The 26,556-nt window shown below is 47.3% G+C and overlaps 8 protein-coding genes across 8 annotated transcripts; 3 read left to right on the plus strand and 5 right to left on the minus strand.

Moving 5' to 3' along the window:
- Positions 1-686: 686 nt before the first annotated feature.
- On the minus strand, positions 687-1,126 carry KD926_001163 (uncharacterized protein; the record flags this gene model as incomplete). Its single annotated transcript, XM_053104846.1, has 3 exons — positions 687-911; positions 961-1,038; positions 1,094-1,126. 3 exons carry the CDS (start codon positions 1,124-1,126, stop codon positions 687-689), a joined length of 336 nt encoding a protein of 111 aa, XP_052951900.1.
- Positions 1,127-3,314: 2,188 nt separating this feature from the next.
- On the minus strand, positions 3,315-5,090 carry KD926_001164 (glycosyltransferase family 90 protein; the record flags this gene model as incomplete). The annotated part of the gene is made up of 1 exon (XM_053104847.1): positions 3,315-5,090. The coding sequence occupies one exon, from the start codon at positions 5,088-5,090 to the stop codon at positions 3,315-3,317; it is 1,776 nt and encodes a 591-aa protein (XP_052951901.1).
- A 5,617-nt stretch (positions 5,091-10,707) lies between these two features.
- KD926_001165 (fungal specific transcription factor domain-containing protein) lies at positions 10,708-16,680 on the minus strand (the record flags this gene model as incomplete). Its single annotated transcript, XM_053104848.1, has 8 exons — positions 10,708-10,798; positions 10,877-11,018; positions 11,074-11,221; positions 11,547-11,612; positions 11,664-11,762; positions 13,150-14,052; positions 14,585-15,611; positions 15,668-16,680. The coding sequence occupies 8 exons, from the start codon at positions 16,678-16,680 to the stop codon at positions 10,708-10,710; spliced, it is 3,489 nt and encodes a 1,162-aa protein (XP_052951902.1).
- Positions 16,681-17,432: 752 nt separating this feature from the next.
- On the minus strand, positions 17,433-19,087 carry KD926_001166 (sugar porter family MFS transporter; the record flags this gene model as incomplete). Its single annotated transcript, XM_053104849.1, has 3 exons — positions 17,433-17,588; positions 17,639-17,759; positions 17,817-19,087. The coding sequence occupies 3 exons, from the start codon at positions 19,085-19,087 to the stop codon at positions 17,433-17,435; spliced, it is 1,548 nt and encodes a 515-aa protein (XP_052951903.1).
- A 483-nt stretch (positions 19,088-19,570) lies between these two features.
- KD926_001167 (class-II fumarase/aspartase family protein) lies at positions 19,571-21,210 on the minus strand (the record flags this gene model as incomplete). Its single annotated transcript, XM_053104850.1, has 3 exons — positions 19,571-20,501; positions 20,566-20,805; positions 20,867-21,210. The coding sequence occupies 3 exons, from the start codon at positions 21,208-21,210 to the stop codon at positions 19,571-19,573; spliced, it is 1,515 nt and encodes a 504-aa protein (XP_052951904.1).
- A 264-nt stretch (positions 21,211-21,474) lies between these two features.
- On the plus strand, positions 21,475-22,938 carry KD926_001168 (uncharacterized protein; the record flags this gene model as incomplete). The annotated part of the gene is made up of 1 exon (XM_053104851.1): positions 21,475-22,938. The coding sequence occupies one exon, from the start codon at positions 21,475-21,477 to the stop codon at positions 22,936-22,938; it is 1,464 nt and encodes a 487-aa protein (XP_052951905.1).
- A 340-nt stretch (positions 22,939-23,278) lies between these two features.
- Positions 23,279-25,214, plus strand: KD926_001169 (putative MFS multidrug transporter; the record flags this gene model as incomplete). Its single annotated transcript, XM_053104852.1, has 6 exons — positions 23,279-23,435; positions 23,496-23,590; positions 23,657-23,980; positions 24,032-24,190; positions 24,238-24,599; positions 24,665-25,214. 6 exons carry the CDS (start codon positions 23,279-23,281, stop codon positions 25,212-25,214), a joined length of 1,647 nt encoding a protein of 548 aa, XP_052951906.1.
- Positions 25,215-25,592: 378 nt separating this feature from the next.
- tfb5 (TFIIH complex subunit TFB5) lies at positions 25,593-25,969 on the plus strand (the record flags this gene model as incomplete). Its single annotated transcript, XM_053104854.1, has 3 exons — positions 25,593-25,611; positions 25,675-25,826; positions 25,919-25,969. 3 exons carry the CDS (start codon positions 25,593-25,595, stop codon positions 25,967-25,969), a joined length of 222 nt encoding a protein of 73 aa, XP_052951907.1.
- Positions 25,970-26,556: the final 587 nt, after the last annotated feature.

The raw sequence follows: 26,556 nt of genomic DNA on the forward strand, positions 1-26,556 counted from the left end.
AAACACCTACTACTTAGAAGAAGAGTAAACGCCAGATTCCTACTAGTGGTCCCCTATCTGTTGAGCAAGGGATACGTCATATAGAGCTTCGTGATAAGGAAGAGCTCTATAAATCGATCAGGCGAGAGCGGAAGATAGATCTTCCTACACCACCAGAGCGAACAGAAAAACAGAAAAATAGAAAAAAAAGTAACGAGGAGGTGGAGAGAGCAATCTCGGATACTAGGCACCTAGTTTGTGTTGATTCACAGCCATTTTGCTAGAGATAGTTGAGATAAATGAAGAAAAGCCATCGATCGATCACATACAGCACAGGCTTCTCCTAGCTCACTTCAGTACAAGTATTAAATCGTCTATTGAATACAGGATGGTTGGGTCGGATACAGGTGTGTGTGTGTGTGTGTGTGTGTGTGTGTGTGTGAGATATCAAATTGGTGTCACCTACACTTTTTGATTAAGTACATAAGCCCCACAGTTTCAAGGACTTGTATTGTAAATCCGGAACGATTCCATGAATAGCTTTCACCTCACAGTTGAGGGCGTATGGTACATATGGACTGTTGTGTTGCTCATGCGGTCCTGCTGACTCACAGGTTGGAACTTTTTTTCAATTTCAATGCAATAATTTGGTTTCAATCTTCGTGAGAGGTAGGATTATCAGTCCCTCATTTGGGGGCTCTTCATCTTCAATGTTGGTTTGCCGAAGGAGGACTCTTCTCGGGACTCGCACTCTTCCTATACAAATCTTCGATGGCATCCTTGTCAACATTACTAGCGGCCGGGATAGGTGCATAAGGATGCGAAATGCTGTCCCGATGGGGATGCGCTTTTCCTGTTTGAATAGCGCCGTTGTCGGTCACGCGATCAGCGGCGGAAAGAGCGAAATCGCCGGAGTCAAAGTACGTCCGTTCCTTCCGATTAATAGTTAGCACGTGTCGGAATAGACGATATTCTAAGTACCTTGGATTTTTGACCGAGTAAGCCTCCCCGTGTCAGCTTTCCGTACTTGCTGAAGTGACTTTTCTCACTTTCAGACGGCTGAGGAAATAGTGTTAGCGCCTTTGCTTCCAGGTAGGGTATGGGAGGGTCCTACTTCAGGGTGTGATCCACTGCCTTCTGACTGCATTCTGAGAGATTAGCCCTGTATTTTCCGAAGATTTTTCGAAGCATGCGATGGGATCTGCATCAATGAACATGAATACTCTTGATTCCAAAGCCAGATTTCTATGACGTTATGGTCGCGTCGCGTGATCCATATGCGTTAGTCATCACCCTGCATGCAAGTTAGTTAACGTAATTCCCGGGCGAGTGGCCACCCCAACCGAGATCGACCACACATTCAAGAATTGAAGCCATTAATTATCAACAAAACCACGCGTTTTTATTGAAGCTATTCAAACTGCGCGTGTAGTACATCTAGTTCTAGGATGGCCTTGAATATTGCAATTAGAACATGTCGGTGGAGCGCGTTTTGGAGCCCCTGAAGCTGAAGTTCTCGTCTGTATATGTACTTGATTTTCTAGCCAGGTCGACAGCCTTCCCTTTCCGTTTTAGTGCTCACCCCTCGCCGCTTTTTACTCACTGAGTAGACCTGAGCACGCCCTGAGCGGCCTGAGGTGAAAGGATTCTGCGGCCAACGTATATAACCCGTTGTCGACTATTGATATATCGCTCACAATACCTCAGTTGGCTGACCAGTTTGGGAAGAACTGGGACTTACTGAGATCACTTGACCTTATAATTATTGACGACATTTGGGAATGATTGAAGCAGGAAGTTATATTGCGTGGCATGATCTGAAAACCTTGCAAATGGATATATCGTCGACTTTCCATTGGCGCGAAGGCACGTACATGATCTCATTGGAGTTCGAGGTGAGTGAGCCCGTTACCGATTTCCTTCATCTTAGTTTCTCCTACCACTCTTCGTGTACGTCGTAGGGGCCTGGACACGGCTTTCTGGATGATAGGGGGCGTTGCGAGGTGAGTTGACTGAGAGAATGCAAGTAATTGGTCTTACAATGTCTTTCCAGCTGGCTCAAGCTCTCGGAGATAATCTGAATCAGATCCGGAAGCTCGGAAGAGAGAATATTGGTTGATTTCTTTATGGCACTGGCATTGTAAAATGTGCTTTAGTGCAGCCGAGAACTCAAACACACGGGCCTACGTCGTTATTGCTATCAGGTAACAGCTGTTCATATCTTATTTCTTTTCATCTTAGCCTCGCAGAGTTCTCCGGTATTAAAGCCTTATCCTACAGGTTTTCCGCAGATAACCCAGCCTCTGGTCAACCAGGTCTCGCCGAACCATGAGCGGAGAACGTCGTGTTCCTCAAGTTACCCTGGTAAAATGATGAACAATCAACAAGTTCTAGGGAATGATATTCCTACAACTCCGACGTCGAATAGCACTGCAAAGGTCGGCCCAACTTGCTACCCTACTCCCCCTTATTCGGTCAACTCTCCGGAAGGCCAATCACTCGCTCTTCCCAGCAATGGCGATAGTCGGAAACCAGCGCAAGTGCTGGCTTAATATCTGCTTCTCTAGCTTCAGACTGGGCCGAATGGTTGAATCATCGTTGATTGCCAGGATCACCTGCCACACAGCGTGGGATTTAATAATAGAGCATCTCTCGTGCATCTTATCGCAGGCATCGTCCAACCGATTGGCTAAAGATTGAAGGATGAGCCACCTCCATCCCCGGCATCCCTGCCTGTGGTCTGTGCCGTGTCTTCCAAGACTCCCAAGACCCCCAAGACCGTCCTGCGTCGACATCCGGAATAGGGAATCAGTCAGGCTTCCAGGTGGAAAGGGACCAGGCACCAGGAACCAGGAAATCTATTTTTATTGTCGAGATGCCTCAACGTTGCACCAACGATGACAATCCAGTTGTCGGGGTTTGCGTAATCGGTCTGCGAAGAGGCTCGACAACTCTTGGCTGACGACAAAATGCGCATTATCTTCCGTGTCGCTCAGTAGACACTGGATGGGGAAAATGTCTCGTCATGCACTGGATTCAATCAAATCAGATACTGTCTTTCTACATCAGTTTTAGATGAAGTCCTGACCTGGCCTCCTGGCCGTCAACGACAACCTCGGCTTCAACCAGATGCCCCCTCCCTCTAAGAAATCGCTTGATTGTGCAATTCATCTAGTACCCTGTGGTGTCTGTCCGAACAAAATTGTGATTCTAATTGAGATATGTCGCGACGATGAAGAGCTTCTCGTCGGTTGGGCGGAAGGCGGAAGTGTGGCTTGTAAACAGTTAATCTACCATGGTTACAGACTGACAGTCACGGGACTCTCGATAGCCCTTCATAGTGTTTCTCCCACTGCCTGCAGAGCAGGTCGATCGACATCCTGCAATCTCGCCAACTCTAATAGCAACCGATAAAGATATATAGTCAAATCCACTGGCCGGAACGACTTGGAGAACCAATCATGACCATTTTCAGCAATCTCTCTAGCCTTCTCTTGTCCCGTCCGAGACGAAAAATACCTCACTATCTCAAGCAGTTCGTCCATGCTCTGGCTGACCGGTATATAATGCACCCACGGCTTTAGACGATCATCGTGCCACTCTCGAAATAGCGTTTGTTTGAGGGGAGCTGATTTCGAGGCTAACAAGCTGTAAAATCGCCCACTGATGCCGTTCCCGTCCAAGTCGAACACCAGCCGCGATTGAAAGCCTTTGTCTTTGTCTGCCCAGGAGTGGGTATGGAAGTAGCGCCGTTGGTCGCGGCAGTACTTGGTTTCACATTGGAATATTCGAGTAAACGCGACGTCAAACAACCTACTATTGAGAAATGTTGATTTCGTAAGATTGACCGAGCCGGCTCTGCTCTGATATAGATAGGAAAAACTTCGTCGCTCTTGGTTTTGCACCAGACTGACAAACCTCTGTCGTTGGAACTGTCGCCAATGGTCATTCAAGGCGAACCCACCCGTAGTAGAACCAGCCCAATAAAGCTTGTTCTGTTTCTTTTCCCACTCGATGTCCTTGCTAGCACTATACTCGAATTCTGCTTCCATGTATGCGGGGCTCGGATATAGGATATCGCCCATGGTCGATAGAGAACCGGTCGAAAGCACTGGGACGAGCCCCTCTATTGGACGGAAGGACGTTGGACTGAGAAACACCCCATGCATTGTGTTGTATTCAGGATGCAGGCATAAATCTTGGTCCAGCGCAGGATCAACGACAAATGGAAGTTCGGAATGCTTGGCTGAGTTCTGCTCTTGGGTTTGAGCCTTCTCGACTTTGTGGGCGCAAACATTCGATACAGTATGCCATGTTGCTTGTCCAGCCTGACTCTTTATGTTCAAATCGTAGGGGGGATTGATCGGTGGCGGTAGAATTATCCTCGGTTCATCAAGGTGATTGACGAGAAACGTAACGTCAGGGAGAGTTGCAGGTATATTTTCGAGTAAACTGTCAAATGACTGCTGGATATTCCGATCAAACACGCGATTATCATGCGAGCATTTTGTTTTGAGAAGGCTGCCAAGGAACGTACAGGACCAGAGCTCGTTACCAGGCAAGTTGCGTGCCTTATTAATGTTTTCGTTGATCTCTCTGCCGCTCAAATTCAACAAGGGTCGTACACTGTTATATATCACATCGAAATTATCAAGTATCGGCGATTGATGAGCAGCTGCAAATTGATACCATTTCTCGAATCCCGGTGGCGGCTCAACTTTATAACGATGCCGATACTCCTCGCATGCAGCTGTATATGTTCTGGACTGCTTATCAAGAGTCTGGTGGAACTCGAGCCTGGCGTTCTCCATCAGATGCGCAATGGGATGATTCTGGACGATCCCATTTTCAGCGGCATATATAGTCCATACGTTCGCAAAATATGGAACTATCGTTGCGAGGCCAAATATCCACAGGAATGATTTCCCCTTGACATTACTTGGAAGTACTTGGGTAATTTGAGCAAGCACAAGTGCTGAGGCGGGAACGTTCAAAAATGCTTTGAGGTCCGAGGACGCTTTGAACGGGCTGTTGGAGGACAGGAGACCGAATGTTTCTATCAAAATAGCTGTACTCCAGGAAGAATAGCAAGCCTTAAAAGCTATGAGCATATACCGAATATGGTGAGCTTCGGAGACCTACAGTCTGAATTGTGAAATAGTAGGCAAGTCCCTTACACGAGCCTAAAGCAAGAGCGGTAAGGGGATGCCCCCAGGAAACCCCAAATATAGCCATCTCGACTACTACCGTTATTGCTAACAGGACTAGGATCCTAGCTGCGAGGTGAAATATTGAGTGTTCGGCATTGGTATCGTGGAGCGACGATCTTCCAAGCCGAGATGATACGATGATAAGAATGCCCAGGACACAGCTCATGGGAATTATTGAAAGAAACCATTGGAAAAGATTCGTGGATCCGAGAGTAAACGATCCCAACAAGGAAACGACGGTAGACCCATAGAAATTTTCTGTTAGGAAGGAGCAACGGTGTGACCCTGTCGAGCTGTGTGTGCGGAAACTGAATACCTTGGCTGATATAAGTAGTAAAGGGAATAGCATGGGCTTCTATCCATCAGCAATACGTTTGTGAAGGGGCTTGCTTAACGTACAAAGCTTTTGAGAACTCCAATTTCCGATTTGAACCAAAAAGATATGCATAAGCCGACAGCGATTACCCACAAGTGCATCGAAGACAGAGACCCAAAATCGACTAAGTCAGGATACCGCTTAACCGGGTACGTCAAATACTGGTGTCTGAAGCCTCTAAATAAGATAGGTAGTATTGCCCATGCCACCATCTCGGAGCCAACTTCAGCGGTTTGTGTGAACAAGTGCTGTGCTAATATTTGCGTGAGCAAAGTAAGGAAGACTACCCCAACTCGTTTGTCCATGTGGACAAACGAATTGATTTTATCCATAATCCTAGAAGCTCTAAGATTCTAACCCCAATTGCTCCTGTGTGGTTATGATCTCGATAAAGGTGTGGGTAGCTGTAATAAAGGGATCTATAAAGAGCAAGCGCTTTTGCAGTAGTAATTGCTGATAATTCAGATAGAATGAAAATAGCTAACTATGGGAAGCTTTACGTTATGGAGTATAAATAAGAAACTCACACAATACACGTCTAGCGCATTAATCGAGTTCGTTGAGCAGAAGAGAAATGAAAAATGTACTTATGTCAACCCATTCATGTCCGATGTTTCCGGATGTAACGCTCCATGTGCTGCCCCACAAGTGATGATGGTGCTTTAATAGGGGCACCTAGTAGACATATCACTTCGTGTTAAATTCCGCCACCCTGTAGACTAAGGATGCATGTCTTAGTCTACCTCATACAGAAGCCCAATGCGCATAAAGGGGACCAGAAACTTGACTAATTACCTAGCAACTACCAGGATCCTAGAATGCGGGGTAAGCCTGAGCCCCTGACGCCCAAACCCCATCAGAGGATCCAATTGGCTGTTACAGAATCCTAGGCGTACCCAATCACAGCCTTTCCTCTAGCATGGAATATTGTTCGTCACGGTATCCCATTCAATTAAACCCAGGAAGGAATCCATATAATGTGTAGGAAAAGACGGCTATCCGCCAGTTCTGGAATCATGTTTTATAAATTTGCTGTAATAAAATCAGGTTCATGGAATGATAACGGGTTATATGTTTTTATTAATGATTATGTAGGTGCATGAACTCTACAGCCACTTAACTAACTAATAACTAGTTAGTTGTCATGCTGACACAACCTATGAAAAGCTAAAGCAACTAACTTTACTAGCCATCATCTCACTACCCGGTAACTTGGGTATTGGCCCATGCGCATGCGTGACTCCAGTGGGAAATCGGTCAGCTTTTGCTTAGGTCGTCAACCTAACACCTCAGTGACCCACATATAGACAACAAGTTACGTACCATGGACAACTCAGTAGATGCTCTCTAACCTTAGATCCTTCTAGACCCTTAAGGAGCGGCCCGTCCCCGTATTCCATGGTTTTTAATACCTATCTCATTTTGCTGTGATTTATGAATCTTCTCTAAAACTCACCATGAGGTAGCACATCCGTATTGTGAATGATTGGGAACAAACATTTGTTAACCAATGATACCCGGATAATGCTCTAGGATTGTTAAAGTGGATTCGAGTCATTCGCAGATATGATGTAACTTTGACTGCTACCAGTACTTATCTTACGGAGTACCTAGGTAGACCCGAGAACGTGGGAGGGTATGCTCCATGTAATATAATCGTACCATAGGTACCTATCTAGGCAGGTGGTTTGTACGTCCGCATCTCGGTCTTCTGGCTCCCGGAAGTGCCCGCACGGCCCGGCAGGATGGAACCTGAGTTCCTGCGGCGCAGCTGTCGGCCAATCAAATAAGGTATTATTATTATTATTATTTAATCAAGTTTATTGTCCATACCGAGCCCCTAGGGCTATGACAGACCGTGTGTCGTTGGCCTGAGGCCTAGCCTCAGACCCCTATCAGTTCCTAGGGCTATTCCCTCGTTTTGTATACATTCTGTTCCTTTTCCTTGCCCCACACCGCCTTCTTGCGCAGGGCCTTTGAGCATGTTTGCCCTCCTTGGGGTTCTAGCAGGGTGGGTGACGCCTAGGTGTGACCAGGCCACCCTTCCTGTTAGCCTTCTCCGGTCCGTTCAGCCTATCAAATAAGGCAAAGTAGGAGAACAACTAAGTACCTACCTACTTACGAACTTAGTTTACTGCAAACAATAATGGATCGTACTTGGTACTCCGTAGTACTGTATTATATTGTTGGCATAGCTTCATACCCTTGGATTGCTTCATACTAGCGACCAGAACATTTCTGGGTACAATGTTTGGATAGAACTAAGTGCTGATCTCCTAAAAATTATGCTACTAGTCAATTTTATGATAAGCCGGAGGGTAAATTCATTTTGTAAAAGCGGTCTTTGCGTATCCTTGTCAGTCATATCTCCGCTTTGTGGCGTGTAATCTATGGTGCACTACACTTGACTCGGGCTTGGTTCGCCGAGATAGACTAGTTATATTCATTTAGGTTTTAGGGAGACTTGATGGACGCGGAAGCAGGTTACAAACTACTATGTAAGCGCATGCTCGGGGTAAAGTCGTTGTACTTAGAGCACAGTATATTGTAGTTCCTTAATGGTGGCTACTAGCAATGGGACTGTGCTATTTCAATCAGATTCTATATGCTATAAGTTCCTGATATTAGTCCTCTTATGGTAGGAGTTAAGAAACCATGATACTCTGTAAACCAATACTAGCTAGTATTATAACTATGACTACTTATAGGAGAGGTACTGGCCTAGTCAATTATCTGGACGTAGTGCCAAGTGCGATATTTTCCATTGTACAGTACTTTTGAACACACGATCATAGTATCAGCTCATCCCTATTATAGTAGTTTCCATGTGATCTTACGATTTGGTGTGTTTTGGCCATCATCTCTTGCGCTGCAATGACAGGGGTGTTTGGAACGGAGTGATCCGGATGCAACGTGATGCGATATACGGCGATTTATTGTTGATGCTCTTGGATTCTGCGTCATCCACACAAGATGTACTCGGCTTTGCGTCACAAGCGCTTCAAAAGGGGATATGCCTCACTCAAAACTTATAAGTAGTCTCCCTTCTGCTCCCCTTTCTCATCTCATCTTATTCCTCATCCCCTTTTCATCGTTACTCGACCCGAACCCAGAAGAAGTTTTCTATTTCTATAGCATACCCTCCAACTCTAAACATATATTTTTTTCATACTTTCTCAGCAAAAATGAAGTTCTCTTTTACCACCTTAGCCATTGTTGCTCTTTCGACCTCTGCCATCGCTTGCCAATGCTCCGTTAATGGAAAGTGGAACAATGGTAAAACGAAGTCTTGCTGCAACAAGTTCAATGGTGTCTTTCGAAACGGTCATGACTGTCTTGCCAGCTCAATCTCTGAGCATTTGTCTGGCTTTCGCAACTGCTGTGGTGGCGTCTCTGATTGCGACTTCCCTCTTCAAGAGGAGGAGGAAGAGGCCAAGGCTGCTGCAGAGAAAGCGCCAATCTTTTAGGCTTCTGGAAACAAACCTCAGGCTATCATTTGCCTGAAATACAATCATCGTCTCTTAGTAAGTCATAAAACACGCTCTTTGCCAAACTATATTGCGATTTAGTAGAGGGCTCGTCTGACCTTTTAATGCTCACAGCATACCAGACGTCTCGGTGAAGGGCGGCAACGATGAAGTACACGTGGCATGTCTAAGAAAACAGCGAATAATGGGTATGAGCTCATTGTTTGCATTTGTATCTACTCTGACCTCATTCACTCTTTGTATTCCGGAATATGAATTTGTTGATCATGAACTTAATTTGCTCGTAACACGCGAAATCACTCTCTGACCATAGAATACTAAGTAATTTTCTTTTTCTTCTGGATATTCATGCTTTAGTTTGTTTATGCAAAAATGATCAATGTATGGGCAGTTCCCCAACATTCATAGGGGCTGGGTGGGCAACGAATTTCGTTGCCTGGATATACTAACTATGAAACCTAGTGCTTGCTAATCTTCCTTTCGCATCTACTAACGGCAATTAGTTTACAGATTTTACGCTACTATCATTTCAGAGGTAGACTCAGGGTTGCTATGATTGGGTGTTGTAATAATGAAGCTGTGGCGACGTTTCTAAAAATTTAGTCTGCTGTCCAGTGCAGGGGTCGCAGGGAATACTTCCTAGCCCCGAAGCATACGCCAGGGGGTTATAACACAAATATGCTTCCCCATTGATTGGGGTTAATTACTTGCCGTGAATGGAGAAATCAGGTGTGAGCGATTGTTGGCTATCTATTATCTCCCAGGAGAAATTGCCAGAGTTTCCATACGTGGAAACATAGCGGCCGAATTGGATATGAGAACTAAGCAAGCCCACATACCCATCCAAACACATCTTACATGCATTGAAATTTTCAGTTTTATGTACCCCTCATTTAAATAAATAAGCGCAGGTCTTATTTATGCGCCAGCATGCTCAATGATTCGAAGGTTGGCGGCCACCGATGAGAACACCAAACTCTAGCCTTCTCATTACCCAGATCATCTGCGGGCACCAATAGCAACGTTGTTTCATGTCCCCAAAACTCCGCTCAAAAACTTGGACTCCATCTTTGGGTGGCTGAAGGGATGTCCTCAGATCATACACGAATCCAGACGTATCATTATGGCCCCGATGAAGGCCCTCAGGACAATTGTGACTATCTAAATGGCGGATCTCCGCCGGTACTTCGTTGGTTGGATAGCCTACTATTTGTTTCCCACGCCTCTTGCGTCTAGCAAGACTGCAGCGAACTAATTTTATCGGGTGTGGTAACGAGATCATCATTGTACTCGAGCATTGGTACCCACCATTTCGACAAACGTACTCCGATCTAAGGCAAGGGATTGGAAGCGAAGAGCATTCGCAACCTAACAATGTCTTGCTATCGCGACTACATGTGAAGTTCTGGATTAGGTAGAATTTTTTCAAGCCATATTTGCACACCTGAGCAGTCGGACTGGTCAATTAGCTAATCTGAGTTATTAATCTGTTTTTTTCTTGATGGTTAGCTACCGAGTCTCGTTAACTGACTCTGGAGGATCATAGTGCATATCCGGTCCATTTCTGAGACCCTCGCGCTTCTCCACGGAAAGTATATTTTACTCTATCCGTCAATCCCCCAGGTCTTCCCTCTTGGGACAACTTCCAGTGGTGTTAGTTATGGAATCCAATCATCAACTGGAGAAAGTAGTCGCCGGGTGGAGTGCCGGGCGTAAAAGGCTGACCAAATGGTATATTGTCGAACCTAGTGCCGTGAAGGGCGCATGGTCAGGCCAAAAAAAAAATAGATCGGAATAGGGATGGGCATGTTGCAGAGCCTTACCACTTCATGGTTTCCTTGTCGTCTTTAGGGGTGCGCGTACCATCGCCTAGCTTACGCACTGGCGGGGTCATGATGTCCTGGTCATTTCCGCCAAGTTGCGAGGTAGAGTGACAGGACGCACAAGCCGATATGAAATTATCCGCTGTAATTGGTTAGGACACGAAACCTCTATGGAGGGCAGAGAGCAAAACTCGCACCGGGTCCATTCGTCCGACCATTCCACCCCCAACTGGGTCGCATTCCTTTTAAGAGGATTCGCAAATCTTCCGCTTCTGGGTTTATCCACGACTCTACTGCTTTGCCTCCCCTCTCAAAGGCAGCTTGGTCCAGTTCTGGGTTATTTCCCTATATGATACCAACAGGGATAATACGATCCCACGCCTTGGTCTCTTTTGAGCGGCAAACGCTTTAACTCAACAGGGTTTTAAATAACTTATATTCTTTTCACTCTACTCACTATTATATATGAAAGTGCCAAAGACCCAGCCGATCGGAGCTCTATCATCTCAGACTGCGAAATCCACTTGCAGCAATCGTACTTCAGAGGTGGTTTGGTCTCTTATTATCGGGGAAGCTCTTTAAGTTTTCGGGTTTTTAGGATCGCGAGCAATAACCTGACCATTAAGCTTTGTAAATGTGACCTCTTAGTATGTTATCAGGATTTACTCACAGCACTCATGGACGGCGAGCCTTTCAGGTTCGGGAATTCCCCATCTGTAACATTGATCAAGAGTATCTGAGGAAGTATTTCAGTCAGTCTTCAATAAGAGGACTTCCTCTTCCCTACCTTAAAGACACATAGCCACAGAGCCTCCTGCAATCCTCGACCTGGTATAGGAAGCTCGGGGCCTAGAGCAACCGGTAGGTCGGTTTCTCGTTCTTCTCCCTGAATTGAAGGTTGTTCAGGGAGAACAGGATAATCGTTCCGAATCTGCCAAGTTCTTCCCGTCCAGTTTTCGGGAACAGGGTGCTTAGATAAAACCCGGAATTATTCTTTTACTTCTTCTGCCGTGTCACGACCAGGAGAACTATTTACCGCGAAACAAACTGCTCCAATGCCGATGACCGCAACAGCAAGACATCGAGCCGTGAGCCGGACAAAGCGTAATAATACCATATCGTGTAAAACAGCTTGGAAAGATCCGGGAAGTCGGTCACAGAAGAAAATTCGTTCCCCAGTTATAACAGGTTCTCAAAAAAAGCAATACCGTAAAAGCTTTACACAGATTCCTAAATTAGTGCGGTCGTTTGCGAACCTTGAAAGCAGATTGAAAAAGTTTCATTCTGAGAGTCATTAAAAAAGACGAATCACCATAATATTAATCTAGAGCATGAACTTACATAAGCATTAATGTTGTTGAGCTATCATCCTTCTAATTTCTAAACAAGGTTGCTAAGTCCACGGGCCGTGCCCTCCCATAATTAGATATTGACATTTCCCACGAGACTTCCAGCCCTACGTCCCCCCCTTTAGGAGTATGGGACTTCCCACGGGACTGTAAACAGTACAAGTATTTAAAAAATCTAGAGAAGTCATCATTTTATCTATCCAATTCGGGAAAACTATGTAAAGTTATGCAAAGTAATGCAAAATAATAAACTTAGCGGGACTCATGGGAGTAGGAGTAAATTTGCCCCAGGCCTATGGGAGGTATCATCATGTCAATGTCTACCCATAACTGATTATCATATACAACCGATACTCCACATTTGGTAGGCCGGAATCTCACGGAAAGTTATCATTCTAAATCTCTCACTGTTACCAGACTGAACTTACGATTAAACTCTTCAAGATTTTTCAATAAATCATTGTCCAAAAGTACAAGGCAACTTTTTAACGTGGTAAGTTCCGTGATCCTTTAGAGCTTTACTTTAAATACTCTAAATATAAATATAACTTCTGATTTTAACTAGTATTTTTAAGGGATCTGGCAGATCATTATTATTGAATAGATAGCCAGTCTCTCGTTTAGATAGCTTCTTATAGGGTTAATTACCCGCTACAATTAAAGCCTTGGCCGGGCCGCGATGTCTGCAAAGGAGTGGGAGGATGAGCTACCCTTGAAGGTATATTGACTAGTAGTAATGGAAAAGTACAGTGACGGTTGCTTGGGCCGCACCCATCCTTTGTCAGTAGGGTGCGTGGTAGCTAGGCTTCCGAAAAATTGAAGGAGTGGTCTAGCAAGGGTTCAATTTTATGCACATGGTGCCACGTTATCTTTTCTGCGGCTCTTTGTGTAGGTTTACGCTACAGGTTGAGCATAGGGCCCTACCAAAATCAAAAATAATTTCCGCTGTATAGAATATCCATCTAGCGGCGTAGGCATGCATCGATAAACTTTCAATAAATCACCGGCAACCCAGCTTTCTTCCTTTTTTTCATAAATGTTCAATACATCTGCTTCGAACGCCGGTGCGGCTATGATCCCAGATAGGGTCCCAGTAGCCTCGAGTCTTTCTTTATCGACATACTCCTTCAGGCGACGGTCGACAGCGTGGACTTTGACCAGAGACCTATCCAAACAGATCCGGACAGTCCCAATGCATTTGTGCAAGATATGTCCAAACTTCTTCAGGAAACGGTCTTCCATGTCCAGTGCATACCCGATATAATCGCTTATCAAACTGACCAACCATGCAGGTCGCATCATAGGTTTTTCGACCATTTTAGGATCCCATATATATGGGGTGTAAGGGTGATCATCATCGCGGATGTCCAACCAGTTTTCATAACTCATCCTCGGGGAGAATATCATACCATTCGGAGTCTCAACGTTGAGCGTCAACTCATTGATAGTAAACGGGTGTCTATCGGAGACTGGTGGGTTAAATTCCGGATTTTCCGCAAGAGGGCCATATTGGAGAAATCTCTCGAACAGATAAAAGAAACACCAGACAATTGAGGGCCCACCAATGACGCAAGGAAGAAAGAACTTGCGCACATCTGATGTTGGGCCGGTACCAATGATGCGAAAAGTCGCTTCCAGTTTGTTGACATTTTCACATGGAGGTGTGAGAGAAGTCCATGTTGGCCAAAGTTCTGTTTCGTTGACGAGCATGACGTCCAGGGCATAATTGCTTGATTTGGAGAATCTCCGTCGCTCAATTTCAGCCAGCTTTCGATTGACAAGACGCAGAGTGCGAGGAGCAGATTTCCAGTTATGGTTAAGTGTTTCCTGACTTTAATTGTACTTGACGTGGTGGGGCGCGCCGCGGTATGGGCCTGAACAGGGGTCCCAAGGCCCCTCGCGCCAGTAGATGCGTTGTACAGAGAGATTTCGTCGGTCGCTAGGTGAAACTGGCGAGTCCCGGTACGTTAATGCGAACTCAACAATAAGGTAAAGCAGCTGATTAGGAAGATCTAGGATAGCCAACGGCATTGTTTGAAGGGTTTCTTGGGCCTTGCTTTTCAGAAGCTGCACTGATATGTAGTTGCTGACCCAAGGGTTGAAAGGTTTAGCGTGGCGACAACACTCAATCCCGATGTCCCGCAGCGGTTGATTGCCCGAAGATAGATCCACGCTCGTATATGGGCTCTGCATGCTCTTTATGTATCTCCATCTTCTCAAGCCTACTCCTTTGTTCTAGGAGCTTCTGGCAACAGCGCCAAACATGATTCAGCAACTCTCCGTTATAAGAGATTTTATAACCCGGAACTTCAACTTAACTATCTCATGGTATCAGGAAGGAATCTGTAAATTCAAACACTTCCATCTGGTTTATCTCATCGATGGACAGCGGTGGCCACATCGACGCGGCGTATTCGGGGAGGGTTGGCCGTTCCATGCTTTCGAGTATGTCAAGGTCTGGAAGAGCCGACCTAATCTCATTTGGTGATTCCGCCGTGATACCTGGAATATGGTTGTGACCGATGAATTGAGACTCCTTGTCGATGGTTTGGGTGAACAGACGGTGGAGGTACGAAGCTGTTTGTCGGAGTGTTCGCATAGTTTCTGTTGCAGATGAAACATTCGTGGCCCCCGACACCATTGCTTCATCTAGGAACGTTGCATGTTTTGATAGAACGTTAACGGTGGTGCAGATGAGAGGCGCCAGGTTAGGCACATTTTTTGCAGCTCGAGACGATCGGGGGAGGTCCTCGAACCACCGATCGTACAAGAGCGTCAGCCCACTTTGGAAGATGATATGATATCCCAGCGGCCACAAGCGTGTGATTGGGTATTCCGACTGTGCATACTCGAATGCCAATATTAGATTCGTTGCCGACTCCACGCATGATTGTAGGCTGTCAACAAACTGCGGCTCCTGGGGTCCAAAGGTCAAAGCGGGGCGGTGTATTAATATGACGGTGAGTTCACCCAACATGAAAAGCCATAGTGAGCTAAAATCGAGATACTGCGATGGCAGGATTGCGCTGTTGTTGCTATTATGAATGTTATCGCGCTTGGTGTCGATTTCCTGCTGAATGAGTGCTAGGCCAGGTAAGGCCGACTGGACATTCTGCTTCCACACCTCTATCTCTCGTTGAAGTCGATGGACTTTTGCAACGCCGCCACGACGATTTGTAGTAGTATACATCTGCTCGAGGCACCGAGAGAGAATTTGGGTCACAAGGACGTGATGAAGAAAGGGCTCAACAGTGGTGGTTTCGCCGGGTAGGGGGTAAGAAAGTTGATCGCAGTATAGGTCGTCGTAATCCGTGTTGATTGGGAGATCAGTGTCAGTGTCTGCTAACTGGACAGTCCTGGGAAGTCCATATATGGTGCTCGAATGTCTGCCACAATAGTTAGAATTCACAAGATAACAGCGACTTGAAGGGCAGATCCATACATATCAAGAGCAAACACGGCCCACCATAGGCGCTTCCGCAGTTCGGCTTCACCAGGCGGGTGTTTAAAGCGTCTCGAGTGGCGATGTAGTCCCAGTGATTGGCCCAATCTGACCGCTGTCCCACAGACCCTAATCGCTAGCGAGTGTTGCGAAGTTGTTCGGAGATAAAGCAGATAGATAATGATAGCCTGTAGACTGGGAAGATCTCCACGGCAGGGCATGCGAGTATACAAGCTGCTCATAATGTTATTGTAGTCCAATGAGTGAGCAGGGCTTAGACATGAACTATTGCCACCCTTTCCACAGTCGATTGCCATCAAAGCATAAACTTGGAGTAAAAATGGCACGGTTCGCCGTCGATCAACTAACAAGAGTGACGAATTGGTCATCACATCCTCCAGGGTTTCGAAGAATTGCTTTGATAGCAAAACAGGGTACAAAGATCCCCAATTCTGTAGATACCTCTCAAATATCCCACGAATAGCAGGCGCCCCAAGATTGCGAATGTAGTCGCATTGTGCCTTATAGCCATTTGCAACAGAGCCAAATACATCACCAGCTCTTCCATCCGGGAAAATATCCCCGGTTGAGGCACCACGTATATGAGTAGGCTGAAGCACATGAAGTCGAAACAGGCATTCTGGGAAGTATTCACGCGACGTAAATGCAGCTTGGTATTGTTGCTGTGCTGACAGGATGAAATGAACCCCGGTGGTAGAGCCCGCAAAGAATTCGGCATTGTCCTCCCCTAGAACCAGTCGTCCGAGATGTCCCACCACGGGTCCGGCAGTTGAATTTGAGTTACGGTCTTCTCCCTGTCCAGCTAGTCCACTGTTGCTTCGAGGTGCTCCGCTGAGCTCCTTTAGCCTTTCGATTTCCTCGGCCTGGGAAGCAATGGTGGCATCAAGCTCACGTTCACGGATAGCGGCGAGTTGTAGCTGGTTGCGTGCTGTCTCTAGCTCTCGATGAAGTTCTTGAATGACCTCATGCGTGGGTTCTATGTAGCTGTACATTGCTCAGTATATGCAGCACGTTGCGGGCCAAAAAGTCGTCATACCCCCGAGGAGTAGTCCGTCTTCTCAGCTGAACGGACACAGAACACTCGCTCCCAGCTCTCTCGCATTTTCCACACTGGCTAATTAGCAAGATAGACAGCTTGACTGGCGAGGAGAGAGATATAATTACCTTAGGCTGACGTCCATCGCACTTGATCCTCTTACTACTCTAGTTAGAATTCGAGTCCGATGACCAAAAGATGCATTGCTCTTACATCCGACAACGATCGCTGTGGCAGGCACAGTCGAGTTAGTTTCCATCTTCATTCCACCACCTTGCATATTCTCCACTCACCAAACCTGAGCTGACCGTCTCCCTGTCATGGTCGGCCATCGATGACTGTGCAGATTGACATGGATGCTGCAATGCAGACGGAACAAGTTCTGTTTCCGACGAGAATAGATCATCGCCGCCCGGTGTGGAGGAAGAGGACTGCGCTAGTCCAGTTTGGGATGTGGGTCACAGTTGTGCGGAGCCCGGAATAGCCGACTATTCCGGCTGGCCTCAGGCCGTGGCATGATCCTGAGGTGTTGACATCATACATCTCAACCATTCCTCGTCTCTATCTTACGGAGTACTAGGGCCTCGCTGAGCACTCATCGGAATGACCTTATTTTACTGTATAAGCACTATATGTCTCCTCTCATACCACTTTAGATAAACCGTCATATTCTGTTCAGTTGTCCCACCGCCCATTTATTTATAGCCCCTAAACATTCTCCTCATGCTTGATTTTCGCTTTTTCCTCCACGAAGCTGTCTTCCACTGTGAGGTGAGAGTTCTTCTTCGCATACTGCACTGTTGAAAACACCGACGGACTTTTACGAAATACCAAATCAATCTCTTCGAGACTTCGACCCATTGTCTACTTCATGTTAGCGGATGATTCAAGGGCAGAAAGGGAACAAAACTTACCTCTGGGTAAAAGAAGTACACAGAAAGAGGAATGCAGAGTCCAACGCACGTAAAGACAAGATAGTACTGATATCCGATAGTGTCGATTGCCACGGGTGTGATCATGGTCACAGCAAAATTCCTGCAACGCGGTTAATATCTATGATGGTAATGAGGAACTGAACTGCTAAAAGCTCACCACAGCCAATGGTTGGCAGTCGAGATACTAGCCATAGCAACTCTCAGTCGCGTCGGAGCGACTTCAGTGCAATACAAGAAGTTCGCACCAAGGAATCCGATGGGAATGAAAAAGTTGAACAGAAACACGAACAAGACACTAACGACAGAAGCCGCATAGTTGGAATGCGGGAATGAGGTCGCAATAGCTAGTCCCATCATGCAAGTTGCCATACCAGTGCCACTAACCATCAAGACGAATCGGCGACCAAATCGATCAATGGTGAAGAAGGCGACAAAGCATGACAGAAACTTCCACGTTAACGTCCCCCCCGACAGAATTCGAGATGTTTGAGACCCCATTTCCAGGCCGTCTTCGAATATAGCCGTTGAATATACTGAGATCAAGTTTCCGCCGGACATTTGCTGGTAGAATTGCAAGAGGATGCAAAGGCCAAACCGGTAGAGGAGCCTATCCTCTCCCATTTTCAGCAGGTCTCCTAAGGATGCCGTCTTGCCCGTCTGCTCCAAAGAGATCTCCATAGTTGACACTTCTGTATGGATCGTGGGGTCGTTTTCAGGGAGGTCTTTCAACGCGGCGAGGGTATTTTGTGCTTCGTGTTTGCGGCCTTGTTGGATGAGCCATCGGGGCGACTCGGGCATGAAGAGGATAGCAACGCCGAGTACAAGGGAAAAGAAGATCGGAATTGCAATTGGTGCTCGCCATGACGCCGGTCCGGTCTTGATCTGGTAGAATCCTAAGTTGATCCAAGCTTGTAGAACATAACCCAGCGAGATGAAGAGTCCATCCAGAACAACGTGTTTTCCGCGACTCTTCGAGCTGGAACACTCGCTCTGCCAGGTTGGCACTGTGCCGCTGAGCATGCCCACACCGGCACCCAAGATCGTTCGACCAACAATCAGCTGGGCCAGCTGAAATGCAGATGCCTCCAAGACCTCGCCAACGACCGTGAGTATAGCACCAGCAAAAATGACCAAACGACGGCCAAACCTGTCGGCTGTGTATGAACACGACAAGCATCCGATCAGAGCCCCTAACGTGAAAGTCGCCACGACCACTCCTTGGATTGTAGCATTTGAGCTTTTCTGGTCCCCCTCCGTCGTCTTCGTGTCGATTCTCGGGAAATGTTGAACAAAATCTGACACAGACACAAGACCGCCCAAATTGGACTGGTTGTAACCAAACAAGATAAAGGCAGGACAGACAACCACGATCAACTGTGCCAGAGTCAGGGCACTTCCTCGAAGGCCCATGAACGCCGATGATGCCATTCTGACAAGGGGATGTCAAAGTATGAAAGTATGGAAAACGAGTTCGAGTAACAGTTCCCCAGATGGGAGCTGAAACTTTTATACTGCATTTGACACATGTCAGCGTCTGGGGTACAGACGCATTGGCTGATCCGGGGTATGAAATCTCTGGGGACCGGAATTGGGGCTTAATCCGAGGAGTGGAAGACCGGTGTGGGGGATAGCGTTCTATTCCTATATATTAGCGGTAAATTGTCTTATTCCAAGCGAGACGGCTCTGACCAAAGCTTGTGTCAATGACTCAAGCTTGAAATGTGACCTCTATCGCTTTATCTAAGTAGTTTATCGGAGTCTATAATGTAAACTACTCATCGCCCAGATGTCTTTCGCTCATTGTCTCCTCATTTAGTCATGCGCGGTACAATCTAGAACGAGTATAGAACAGAGATTCAAAGTGAACAATAAAATCATCTCATTATCTATCTAGGCCTGTCGATTCGTGTTCTAATTTAAAGATCCCTTGACCCCTGTGGCCTTTTTCAGAACATCATCCACCATCAATTGACCCGAGCCCAAATAGTTCAAAGGATCACATAGCTGCGCCAATCTCTGCTCATCCAAGTGCACTGTTACCTCTGCGTTTTCCTTCAGAACATCCAGCAGAATCTTACCATGTTCAATAGCCGACTTGCATGCCTCATACACCACATAATGTGCCCGCTGTCGACCAACAAATGGTGCCAGGCCCATCATGACAGCCTCGCCAACAATCAACCCTCCAGTTGAAAGGAGATTCATCTTCATGGAGCCTTCCTTCACACATAGCCCTTGCAGAGCGAAGTTCGTCTGATGCAAAGCTCCTACCACGTACGTAAAGGACTCCGGAATGGCAACCCACTCCAGATGCCACGGTCCCGACGCACGCTCAAAATCGACGACCATCGAATCCAGTCCCAAGGACGCATTAGCCCGCAGCAGCTTAGACGCCGCCAGAATGACCTCACTAGAAATTGGGTTTCGCTTCTGTGGCATGGTCGATGAAGCACCGCGATGAGGTACGAAAGGCTCAGACACCTCATCTAGCTCGTTCGACGACATGACAATAATATCCAGAGCAATCTTGCCGAGTGTGCCACCTATGAGGGCGAGGAAATTCAGAATCTCTGCAATATTATCGCGTGCCACATGCCACGTTATCATCGGATCTTGCAGGTCCAGCTCCTTCGCTAACTGTGCGCGCACGCGAATACCAGTGTCGTCACTACCCAGCGAAGCGAGAGTTCCTGCCGCGCCGCCGAATTGCACCAAGAAGCACCTTTGCTCGATCTCGGATAGCCGTTCTCGATGTCTTATGATGCTGGATAGATATACGGCACACTTGTATCCAAAGGTACAGGGGAGAGCATGTTGCAAGTGTGTACGACCGGCCATGGGGCTAGAAACCGTGAGATTAGAATTGTTAGGAAACCCTTCTAGAGCCAGAGAAAGAAGCGACTTACGTATCGCGATGCTTCTCAGACAATGTCTGCAAGATGCCAATCAAGGTGTCCAGATCCCGCTTCACCAACTGCACAGCCTTCTTGATTTGAAGAATACTCGCATCGTCCATGATATCCTGAGTCGTGGCACCCCAGTGGATATACTTCGCGATCTCCTCGGGAGTGTTCTCCACCAATTGCATCACCAACGGTAGAACAGGGTATCCAACAATTTCCGTTTCTCGCGCAAGTCTATCAAAACTATCTAATTCCGTTAGCCTCTGGAATTAAACCGATCGGTCGTTCACATTTCATGACATACTCGAGCTTGACGTTTCCCAGCGCCTCCGTGATCGCATCTCCAACATCCGCCGGGATAACACCAACTTTCGACTCTGCGCGAGCCAAAGCGGCCTCAGTCTGGACGAGGAATTTCACATATGCTTCGTCGGTGAAAATGTCACGAATCTCTTCGGTGCCGAAGAGGTTTCGAAAGATGCGTGAGTCCAGGACCGAGATCGACATGATGGTTAAGTTATCGGGGTTATCTTCAAGAACGAGGAATTGAAACTGATCCTGCAGCTTGAGAGAAGATAATGAGCCGGGCGCAAAGCCATATTTATGGAGATACGTCCGCATAAAAGGGAAACTCGTGGGTGGATTCATTGGACTGACCCAGATTGAGGCAGGCCGGAATAAGACGCTATTCCGAACATCCCGATGGGTCAGATTTCTGCCTCAGGCCAAAAGCACATCTTGATGCCTTGATGCCTCGCCCCCAATGCGGTTTTTGGCAAGGCTGACTGACTCACTGGCTGTCACTTCGACGGCTACAAAACACAGCTGCATCGTCAATCTCTTTCACGGTCAACAAGCCATCGCACTGATCTAGAGTAGCAGGTTCCACCCTCTTTCTTTCGGCTTCCTACGATGGCGCTCCTCAAGCTCCCCAATGAACTGCTGCAGGCTATCTTGGAGGAGCTGAATCTAGAGCGAGACATCAACGCGATCGTTCGGACCAACCGCCATCTTTATCAAAATTTCAATAGCTTCCTCTATCGACACCATGTCAATCACTTTCAAGCCGCGGCACTGACATGGGCTGCAATCCGGGGCCGAGAAGAGACCATTCGGAGGTTACTGGTTGAAGGAGCTGACAAGGTCGCCGAAACCCATAACAAGTCCAACTCGCCATTATTTTTATCGGCAATGTGTGGTCACTTATCCATAAACAAATTCTTAGTGGAACAAAACTACGATCCTGATGCTCGCAATGAGACCGGTCGGACGCCGCTCTCGTGGGCCGCGCAAAATGGCCACATAGAAATTGTCAAATTCCTATTAGAAAAAGGCGTCAATATGGACTCGGAAGATGAAGACGGCCAAACGCCTCTCTTTTTCACAGTAGAGCGGGGTCACGAACCAATCGCCAAGCTTCTACTCGAGAAAGGCGCTCGACCGAGCCTGAAGAACGCCGGCTTTCAGCGCACTCCGCTGTTCTACGCTGCCGAACGTGGGACTTTGTCTGTAGTCAAGCTTCTTCTAGAGAACGGTGCGGACTTAGACCCCACAGATATACACGGGCGAACTCCACTGTCTTTTGCAGCACAGAGTGGCCAGGAGTCGGTCATTCGCTTTCTCCTAGATCGTGGTGCTGACGTGGACGCCGCAACGAGCCGTGGTCGAACCCCTTTATCGTGGGCAACAATGTTTGCCCACGATGCCACAGTCAGACTTCTCCTCGAGAGGGGAGCAAACCCTAACTCTGCAACAGATGAGGGAAACACTCCATTGACCTGGGCAGCAGAGAGAGGGCACATCTCAACTATTGAGATCCTGAGAGGGTACGGGGCTCATATAGACGGTAAGGGACTCAATGGCCAAACGGCCTTAGCATCGGCAGTACATGAGGAGCCCGTGTCTACGGTACAGCTCTGGTTGAAATACGGTGCCTTCGTAGACACGCAGGACCAGTACCAGCGGACTCCTCTGTTTGTTGCCACCCTTTTGGGGCGAGAAAACATAGTACAGACCCTTCTCGAGCACGGCAGTACTGCAATGGAGACACCAACCTGTGCCGGACGTACTCCATTATCTATTTCCCGTGAATACAAGCTAGGAAAGATCCTGAAGCTCCTAGCTGACGCCTCAGGTACACATGTGGAAGCAGAAGAAACAGAATTGGAACCCTCTGTGATCAATTTGGACTTCCAGACCTGCTGCGACAGCTGTGATATCGAGATACCTACTTACGATTATAGTTTCAACTGCGCGCAGTGTAACGACGCTGGTTATGATCTCTGCGTTGAGTGTTCTGCCAACGGTGCATCGTGTGACGTGCAGGGCCATACTCTACAGAGACAGAATCCAAGCGCAGCGGAACCTTCGGAATAATTAACGCACATTATTTGATAGGATAGAAGGGTTATGAATTGGCAGGAGTGGCAAATCAATGTAAATAGACTTCGAGCTCAATGATAATCTGACAGCTCAATAATAATACTATCCGACAGGATCCAAGTGGATCTGGCTGGTTGGCGTGGATTACCTTATCTTAACGCTGATTATAAATGCGTCGTGTTTATTTCCCTTAATTCCGGCATCCGCTTCCATTTTCTCCGAGCAACAAGCACGCCGGATTCCCCTCCTCGCACATCATCATTTGTCTACCCAATGGATCCAAAAGATCCGACTCTTTTGATCCGACAAATCTTGGATACGCAACCCTTTTATCATGGCTGAAGACCAGCAATCTAGAGAACAATCGCCCTCAGAGGAGACGCCGCTCATTGCGCGTGCGTCTCCGGCGATAGAAGAAAGTCGCATTCATGTCTCCTACGTCAGAGGGTCAATTATTGTTTTATCAATGGGTCTGCTGTTGTTTATCCAGAGTACGCTTTGATGATAATCTAAACACGAGGCGATGGACTCAATACTGAACATCCTCATAGCTACCAACATGTCGATGATGACTACGGCACAGTCGGATATTGCGGCAGACCTAGATGCGTTTTCGGAGACAACCTGGTTCAACTCGGCTTATCTGGTATATCGTTTCCTATCTTATATCTCAGCGTGAGGATCGGACGCTGATAGATCTGGCGTGACCTAGATTGCCGTGTCAAGTGTCACTCCCGTTGCGGGTCGACTCTCTCAGATCTTCAGGCCCCAGTTATACATTCTCTTCTCCTGTGTGCTTCTGGCTATTGGCCTCTTCATCACCGCAGTTGCGCAAACCCTTACGATCTTTCTTCTCGGTCGCGCAGTGTCTGGATGTGGAGGGGGTGGTCTTATGATTACGGCGATCATATTGACCCTGGACCTGGCAAGCAAAAAACGAAGAGGTCTCTTCAATGGGTTAATCAATGTTGGAATGACAACAGGTATCGCGACTGGTGCAGTACTTGCAGGTATACTGACGCCGACATATGGATGGGTAAGTGAAGTAAACCGTTATCCATCGTCGTCGGCGTGACTGACAGGTCAGCGTGTGATATTCTGGATCCAAGCCCCTCTGGCTTTGATCCTAGGCCCGATCCAGTTTTTCGCTATTCCGAATGGCCTTGGCGATGACAGTTCACAGTCTCGGGACCGTACGTTGCTACAAAAATTAGCCAAGGTGGACTATCTTGGGGCCTTAGCTTTGGTATGCCCAACCCCCGGAAATGGCTGATTTAAACTAACGAATTACAGGCATCATCCGTCTTCCTGCTACTGTATAGCCTTGCGTCACCTGAAATTGCTATCACACCCATTATTCTGTTTCCCATCGTCTTTGGCGGGTTCTTACTGATAGAGGCCAATTTCGCCTCAGAGCCAATCATACCGGTTGAATTGCTCAAGATGAGAAGTGTTCTGTTGACATGTTTAGCAGGCCTTCTATCAATGATGGCGCGTTGGTCTGTTCTCTTCTTCTCACCCACGTACGCATTGGTGGTCCGTAACTGGTCTCCGGCGTCGGCCGGGTTGATCCTGGTACCAACGAACGCAGGTTTCGGACTGGGTGGCGTCCTAGTTGGATGGATCCATATTCGTAAAACTGGAAGTTACTATATGTGAGTTTTAAGTTTTGTACTCTGTTATATTCACGGGCCAAACTCTCCCTTACTGACTGAGCTAGTTCTTGCCTTGTCACGTTCCTTTTTTTCGGACTGTCAGAGCTCGCCTTGGCTGCGCTTTCCACGCCCGATTCACCTACTGCTGCTTATATATTCTTCACTTTCCTCAACGGTCTCTCCATCGGCGCGATGATGAATTACAGTCTATCGCATCTCCTCCACCTCACCCGCCCGGACGTGCATTATATCGTAACCGCGCTACTCGGCATGTCGAGAGGATTTGCGGGAAGTTTCGGATCGGCAATCGGTGGAGGCTTCTTCCAACGGGAACTGAAACGAGGCTTGGAAAACGGCTTTTCCGACCATGGGTTGGAGAGGAACGATGAGCTCATCCGAAAGCTTCTCGGGAGCCCTGCGTTGGTGGGCAGCTTGACTGGTGTGGAGCGCGCGGTTGCTGTCCAGAGTTACGAGCAGTCTGTGAAGGCTTTGCTTCTGGGAAGCGTTGTGGTCACGCTCGTGGCAATGGCTGCTCAGGCTGGGACAGGGTGGACACCTTTCCATGATAAAGAGAAGAGGAGGGAAGATCTGGAGAGTGTAGATCGAGAAGACTAGACCGATGATTGGAGATTGTCACGGCTCTTATTCGTATATAGCCCTGTAGTATTGTCATTGCAAGGTTAACTTAGATTCTAAGCATTATGAAGCAGTACCAACGGAAATCTCCATTTTATTTTTTTGTTTTTTTGTTTTGTTTTTCGGCTTTTTTGTATCTAAACACCCTTGCTCTAGCCAGGCCAATAAAGTTTCTGCCTTAATGCCTCACTGCCTTGCTGGCCTTGGCATCCGTCGCGAATCAACTTCATCTCCGCACCTTTCAACATCCAGCTGAATATCAGCAATTCCATCGCTATCCACACCAACCTTCTCTAATCGTCTCCTTACACGTATCGTCTTTCTGCCACTACACGCCCGTATCTCCAGGGATTCATTATGCCGCGTGCAGTCAGAGGTACGCTACACCCCAACGTTCACCCACCCCCAATCGACTAACAACGGATCCAATAAACCACAGGAGTTCTCATCGAATGCGACCCCTCCGTCAAGGCGATCATCCTAAAATACGACGAAGAAAGACACGACTACATTGTCGAAGACTTAGATGATGACAGACACCTAGTTATCAAGGAAAGCCAGCTTGAGAATCTAAAGTATCGGCTTGGAAAGGTAACACAGAACAGCACAGCGCGACGCCATGGACACACACTCCTTTGTGTTCGCCTTCTTCGGTTTGAGTGTGCTAACTCTCTGGGCAATAGGAGCTCGATGATAAGGTCATGCAGGCTGATGATGAATCGGAATCTGAATAATTTGTCGGTCGCAAGGCGTGCGCGTCAGATACGCTCCTCCTTCACGCTTCCCCTTACCTTCCGTGCAATTCTCCGCTTCTCCCACCCGACATATCGAGATTGGGTCATTCGGTGGGTTTGGAAATGACGAAATCTATCAACGACTAGGTAGAATCCGGCACCCGACCTGTGTGATTGGGCTGCAAACACCAAATCGGAATTATGCAAAATCGCGCCCATTCGGAATTGGAAGACACCATACCATCGTACCATTGCGCCAAATTTGACCTGACGAAGAACACTCTGGACTTTGATGCCTCAATAAATCAACTAAGGGAAGATAGATGGACAACCGGGTCACAACTTGGACGGACGTCAGAACGGGGATCATTTGCTTGGAATCCACCTGATACGATGATCTGTCGCTCCTTGATTGCGCCAGACTCTTCGCGGTGGCCTAAAATACGTACTTCAGTACTATCGAGCCCATCACTACGTTTGCGACACCGGTGACTAGGTGTGGGGACTTGCAGCCCTCGGCCAATTGAATACCCTTGATACTAGGCGCGAGATTTTTGAGAAATCGTAACTCTAGCCAAAGCGGTAGA

The sequence above is a fragment of the Aspergillus affinis genome, assembly GCF_023601865.1.
Source record: "Aspergillus affinis strain CMG 70 chromosome Unknown NODE_122_length_107909_cov_88_106777, whole genome shotgun sequence".
NCBI lineage: Eukaryota > Fungi > Ascomycota > Eurotiomycetes > Eurotiales > Aspergillaceae > Aspergillus > Aspergillus affinis.